General features: G+C 30.0%; 1 protein-coding gene across 1 annotated transcript; it reads right to left on the bottom strand.

The window, feature by feature from the left end:
• Positions 1–5930: 5930 nt before the first annotated feature.
• Positions 5931–6738, bottom strand: LOC127083741 (protein RADIALIS-like 6). The gene is made up of 2 exons (XM_051024072.1): positions 6322–6738; positions 5931–6229 (listed from the first exon to the last, which is right to left on the bottom strand). Exon 1 carries the CDS (start codon positions 6569–6571, stop codon positions 6359–6361), a length of 213 nt encoding a protein of 70 aa, XP_050880029.1. The 5' UTR covers positions 6572–6738; the 3' UTR covers positions 5931–6229; positions 6322–6358.
• Between the last annotated feature and the right edge of the window lie 636 nt (positions 6739–7374).

Below are 7374 nucleotides of genomic sequence, written 5' to 3' on the forward strand. Positions count from 1 at the left end.
GCGAGCGTGTAGCGAACGTGTAGCGAACAGGCCAGTTTGGGCCATTTTCTGGATTGGGCCATTCGTGAGCTGGGCCTTCGTTCCTTTAAGATCAGTGTCATAAAAATGAGTCGGAGTGCCCTGAAAAATGTCTTAAAATATTAATGGGCAAATTTTGGGGTATGACAGGTGTAACCATTAAATTTGTTTGTAATATCATAAGGAGTAACTTTTCTCTTTGAATCATTTTCATATGACAAAAATTGTAGGAGATAAGGGGTATGGAACCCTAGATATGACCAGTTGACTTCTCTGGTCAACCTCTTTGAACCAACTTGCAAACTTGAAGTTACTTTGATATTTGGGACTCATGGAGGATCATATATGCTTGAGATGATATATAATGAAGTAACTCTTGATTTCTTTAACTGATTGATGAAGAAACTTATTGAGGAAGTCACACAAGATACCTAGATGAATTAGGGATTCCTAGGCAAACAAGCTTCATTCTCTTGATGAATTCTTGATAAAATTGAAAAATAAAGAACATGGGGATCCATATATGATTCTTATAACCAATATGGACCATTGTTGGATTGAACTCTTTGCATTGAGGGTCTTAAACCCTAGTTGTGAGCTTGATAGGGCATAGATGGATGCACACACTACCTACAAAAGAAACAAAGACATATATAGACATATTTTTGGTATTTTGGTTAGTAAACAAAGAAAAAATAGTATGATACAATCAAAATTTCTTGGTGATCTTTCTCAATACAAACCCAAATGAATGAGGGGTAAGGAGGATGCAAAGGTGTGATCCCAAAACCAATGTAAATGATGAGATAGCATGAGGATCTTAAGGTCAAAATTAGGGTCTTACATTATCCATCATGGACATCTTTCTAATACTCAGGAGTAGAGTTTGTTGCCGTAAGTGGAAGTTAGCTCCTCGATTTACTTCATTTACTTTCGTTGTTAGAAGTCTTGCTCTGATTCTGCAACATCGGGGTTAAGAGAGCTATTTGTTATTATTTTATTTAAGTGGAAGTTTGACACTAAATGTCTTGTGGTGACTATTTTATTTAAATTGAAATAGGAACGATACCGCCACAATGATACCTTAAGTGAAGGTGAGTGTGTGATGACAAGTGTTGATTGAAGTTAGTATTTCTGCTGCAATATTTTGTTGATTGTCAAATGTTTTTTTTGTTAAAGGTTTTGTCATTGATGATACCTTAGATTGTCGTGTAAAGCTTAATATATAAGTATCGGAGTTTAAGATGTTACGTAAGTCTAAAATACTTACACAAAATCTCACTGTTAATATGAATAAATAATGGTCATATAAATAGCCTAATTTTTAAGAAACTGAAATGATCATGTATTTTTTATTTATTTAATATGACCATTGGGTTAAATTCAATTAACTGTTGAAATTTGATGTATGTATTTTAAACTTACATTTGGGCTCAATGGATCCTGACTCATATATATATATATATATATATATATATATATATATATATATATATATATATATATATATATATATATATATATATATATATATATATATATATATATATATATATATATATATATATATATATATATATATATATATATATATATATATATATATATATATATGTATGTATGTATGTAATTGAATTTAGTAAAAACTTTATGAAGAATTTTTTTATTTTTAGTAAAATTTTAAATTTTTTGATTTAGATGTTGAAATTGTAATTGAATTGTATGCCGTCAATTTTTATGAATATATTTTATACAAAAATATTTTATTATTTACTATGGATTGAAACAAATTAGAAGAATATAATCATATGTATTATTGTAAATCAGAAGTTTACAAATCACACTTAACTGCGTTGTTGGTTAAATCAGTTGGGTCACCTCAGAGATATTACGATGCAAGAACTAGTTTTGAATAGAGAAGTTTCTTCAATCACATAAAATTTGTGTGTTTCTAAAGGAAAATTTGAGAAATTGAGTTTTTATGAAATTAATTATTGCATTGATTAAAATATCATGCTTATGTCTACTCAGAAAGAGAAGTTTGTGAAATTACTTTCTCAACTAATTAGACAAAAAAATTGTTTTCTAGGTTTCTTTTTAGAAATTTCTTGATAAGTATCAAATATATATATATGATGAAAATAGATATTGAACATCATGTAGCATATATTCATAACAAAAAATAGACTTGAAGATATATTTTTTAGACGTCTAAAGTTATTTATATGGCTGATACTTGTGAGATCATAAATTCTATACTATATATATGAAACACACAAAGTATGAATATTAAGATATTTATTCGCAAGCCAACAAGTTAGTATATGATAATTCTCCCCTTAACTTAAAAATCATTTTAGGTTAATAATACAATACTTTTCATCTAAGTAAACTTTTGGATGTGTTGAGTATGATTCAATTGCTCCAATATAGTACGCTAATATGAGTTTTGAAACAATGTTGAGAAAATGTGTTTTATATAAATATCGTATTTGAGGTTTTATCTTGGCCCAATCATTGGACGCTTGTTTGAAGTCACTAAGGCTGATAATCAATTGATAAATTAATTTTCTCAATATTATTGGGAGAAAATATGCAGCTCAGAACCAGAAGTTCAAATGAACAATTTGAAATAAAATATTACCATATCATTTTGATTCTCGAAGTTCAAAACACAGTTCATTTGCAAAGTTTATGAAACAAATTATCAACTGCTAATATTCCACTAAAAGTGGATTCTCCTATTGGACGATCTAATATTGAAAATGAGTTTTAGTCGCGCCTAAAGCGTGGTAGGAACGTCGATTTCAATGTTAAAAGTAATCTACCAAGAAAATAAACTAAAGTTAAATATGACCCAAGTGAGAATATGAAAATTCTAATAGCACTTTGACATAATTTATTTTCCAGTTACAAAAGAACTAATCAATAACTTGAAATATGAATAAACAAATCTCGATAAATTATGTCAAAAATGAAATGCAATGGAACCAAAGTTAAGATAACCAAAACAAAATCGATATTGACAATCCCGTTGCATACAATATAACGCTAAAGATGATAAATGATAACGAGGATCACGAGTAAAAGTCTATAAAAGATTATAGAGAATGTAAGAATTGAAGGAGAATAGCGATCCAAAACGCAGCGAAATTTAAATTTTTTCTCCTTTAGCGATCCTTACAAATGGGCATGATCAGTGATAGAACCGTTACCTTTTGTGGTGATTGAAACCTTTGATACAAATCTAGGGAGTGATCACGAATGTTGAATGGTGACAACGCCTCTACTCAGTCCACACGAACGGATTCCTTCAGTCTCAGTGCTAGCTATTACGAATGAAGGCTTTGAGTGAGAGAGAGAGAGAGAGAGAGAGATAAATGAAATTTTCATCTGAACAAATGCTTCTGCACAAGGGTTCTATTTATAGAACCACTTGTGTGGGATGCAAGCTAAAAAGCCCACTTAAGTGTATGTGGCCCATATCTTATGATATACCAAAATCACTTAAGCGCGTGGTACCTTACCATATTTCGTATTCTACTTAAGTGCATCGTACCTTACAATGTTCTACAATTCACTTAAGTGCACCGTACCTTACGGTGTTCCTTATTTACTCTATCTCTCATCAATCTGTCCTTTTGTGAGTGACCCTGTAGGTTTTTGCGGCATGGACAATTATATTAAATAAGGTATTTAACATAATAAACAGTGAGCGGTATCTAGCAACACATAACTACTATCCAAGACACGAAAATATCATGTGATCTGACAAATCCTTTTGTGATAATACTTGTGTGTATAATTACCCTTTTACCCTTATGTCTATATTGAACACAAGGCATAGACATTTATCCTGTTACGCAGGATGGGAAATTCCACCTAGGTCACTTATGTCCCTCAGCATGCTTCGTGAAGTACCCATCAACTATCTTTATGGCCATCCAGTTATGGACAATGTTTAATCATCAATAAGGCACTCGACTCTACATCTAGGATCCATAGTGGTTTCAGGTCGAAGGGTGGTATACACCACTATCACCATGAGAATAACTTATGACACTTTGCATAACATTCTATATAGTATTCTCATAGCGGGTCAATCCAGTATAAATATCACTTCTAATATTCATACCTATGTTTAAGACTTGATAACTCCTTATCCATGATCCATGAGATTCGATCATCAGTCTATATACATAGTAGTCTTAATGCTTTAATGTTATTCCACTTCACAACAAAGCTCGACTACGAATACTTTAAGAATAATGTCCTTATGCTTAATGGGATCTCATGATTAAGTCACACTTGATACATTAAACGGACTAGCTATTCTAGGGACTTTATTAAACATATATAATAAAGAAAAAAGCCTTTTATTATTAATAAATAATTTGATACAAGTACCAAAAATATTGGCCTCTAGGGCATACACCAACAAGAATTGCCTAACATGAACATATCAATTGAAGAAAAATTAAACTCTTGAGTCAATTTTAGACTTGTAGTTCGAACACCTCAAGGTGTGAAATCAATTTGATATAAATCAATTTTTGTTAAACCAATTGGATATAAATGAGTTTTTGTAAAAAATTAAACTCACTTTACAAGTGACTCGATTTTGGACTTGAAGTTCAAACATATACTTCGTTATCTTAGGGGTAAATGGACATGGGTTTGTTTTATTCAAAGTATCCAAATTATAATTACTAGGTTGTGTAGAAATAGATTACTTGTCAGATCCTCGTAATTGTAGAATACACATATTATTTGTTTACTTATGATGGTACAACTATTGTATGGATACTTGTGAAACAAACCTTAGCAGCAATTTCATCTAATCATGAAGAAATTTTTAGCACTACATTTGACAAATTGAGAATCATTTGGTTGAGATCCCTAATTCAACACACAAAAAGACTTGTGGTTTGGCTTCTGAAAAAATAAATACGACATATTTCTCCAAAGTTCATTAAAAGAGACCTTTCACTCATGATCTTTAGAAAAATGGCGATATAAGCATCCAACGACTTCGTTCATGTGATAACCTTCTAGACATTTTCTCAAATAGAACTTTTAACCAACTAGTATGATAGATTGGTCTTCATCATCGAATAAATGATCGTTCAACTGAGGGAAAGAAATGAATTAGTCGTAAAAGGATATTGTACTCTTTTTTCTTCACTAAATTTTTTTCTGTTGAATTTTTTTAGTAAGGTTTTAACGAGGCATATCCTAAACAAACATCTCAAATAATTTCCTGCCTTATTTATAATAATTTATATTGATTAGTATCGAGACGCACCAAGAATGTTGTACTCTTTTTCCTTTAGTAGAATTTTTTTTTCATTGAGTTTTTACTAATAATGTTTTAATGATGCATATTATTGATGGATATCCAAGGAGGTGTGTTATAAATGACATGATTGTTGATGTCCATAAATTAGTGGATTCGATATTAATTATCCATTTATTACATATGTCCTAAAAATAGGACTGATATTATATTCGAAAGAGATATAATGAATGAGAATAATACAATACTATTTCTCTATTCTCTTTCTCTCCTTCAACTCTACTCTTCTATTTTATTGTTTCCTTTTAATTTCATAATAAAAACTCCATTATTTATTTTTTGTTGGTAAATAAAATAATAATAATTACTATAAATTCATATACATAATTGTTCTTATATATTAAAACTTAAATCTTAATATATTATTACTATATCCTTAATTTAATTCAAAAATATTTAATATTGGTAGTCGATTAATCAAATACAATTAAGAATATTACATTGATATTTTTTATAATTGTACATTAAATGAAAAAAATTAATTACACTTAATTAATTTTTTAAACAATATAAAAATAATTATTTTTGTTTATGATTGTAATTAGAGGGAATAGTGTTCAATATAAAAATATTAATATTTATCCATTGAATTATAAATTGCGTACACTTAAAGTTTAAATTCTACATGCATGCCATAATTAGGAGAATTAAAAGTGACATATTTTTTTGCATGATTTTAGATTTGCCATGACAACCAAAAGAGTTATTGAAAACACTTCAGAAACTTTTTCTTGCACACAATGAAATACTTAATTAACTAAAATAATCAAAATTACAATGGTGGATGGGGAAACATATGGAGGACACATGCATTGCATTGCTTCAAATCCATTGAGCTTTAGATACTTCAGAAACCTAAGACAAGCATATAACATAAGCAAAAACAAAATCACAAAGTATACAAGAACATGAACATAAAATAGTGACAAAATAAAAACAAGCATTACCTTATGATCTATTTTCTTCATCAACATTGTTCATAGTTCACGTGGATTTGTAATTTGGAATAGGAACATGACCAGACTCAATGTGTTTGAGATCCTCCAAGAGTATCTCATAGTGTCTCTTAACTTCCTCAACTGATTTACCACCAACCGCTTTCGCGACATTTTGCCATCGATCGGGCGTATCTTTGTCGAATTTCGCAAGTGCTTTTTCAAACAACTTGTTTTGTTTTGGTGTCCAACTTGAAGCCATTGATAATTCAATGATATAAACTTGTTGAGTATGAAAATGTTGTGGTGATTGTAGTGTTTATAAATGGTTTGAAGATAGTGGGTTGTAGCTAATAAGAGAATCTCACAATAGCTAAAAGTTGAAAAACATTGTGGCCCTTTTCTACATTGGAACCACAAAATGAAGAAGGACAAAGGTACAACTACATGCCAAGATGAGAGAATCAATTTCCAATGAATCAGGTTCCAGATTTCAATTCTTCTTTCCTTTTTATCTTCATATTTTACAACTAAAGTTGCTCACCTTGATTAGCTTCATAATACTACACCTTAAAACTTAAATGCATGCACTTAATTTTAAAAATGTGTTCAATGTTTAACATGCGTCCGTGTCAAAGACTAAACAATATGGAATTACATATAATATCTGTTTATCAGCAACGACAACAACACGTTTTATATCTATATGTCCGTATTAATGTAGACAAAACTTTGAGAGTTGATTTAGTGGTGAAGGTTTGGGTCAAATTATGCCCGGTACAAACAATTCTTGTGTTTGACCATATGCACACAGAGTTTAATTCTTCCTTTAAATAGGACCTCCACAAATGAATGGTGAAATTGATTCCTTTGAATTAATCGGTAGTAAGGTGGCCGGATATTAAGATTTAGAAAAAATGATTAGACTAAGCAAATATCTGAGGTTGGAATAGTCATTATCAAGCATCAGTGATACTATGTGCTGAACTGATAAAAAGGTTGATAGTATTATTTTATTTTATTCAGTTCTTAGATTTTTGGAATTGATTTTTTTTGGATTTTTTC

The sequence above is a fragment of the Lathyrus oleraceus genome, chromosome 5 (genome assembly GCF_024323335.1).
Source record: "Lathyrus oleraceus cultivar Zhongwan6 chromosome 5, CAAS_Psat_ZW6_1.0, whole genome shotgun sequence".
In the NCBI taxonomy this organism is placed as follows: domain Eukaryota; kingdom Viridiplantae; phylum Streptophyta; class Magnoliopsida; order Fabales; family Fabaceae; genus Lathyrus; species Lathyrus oleraceus.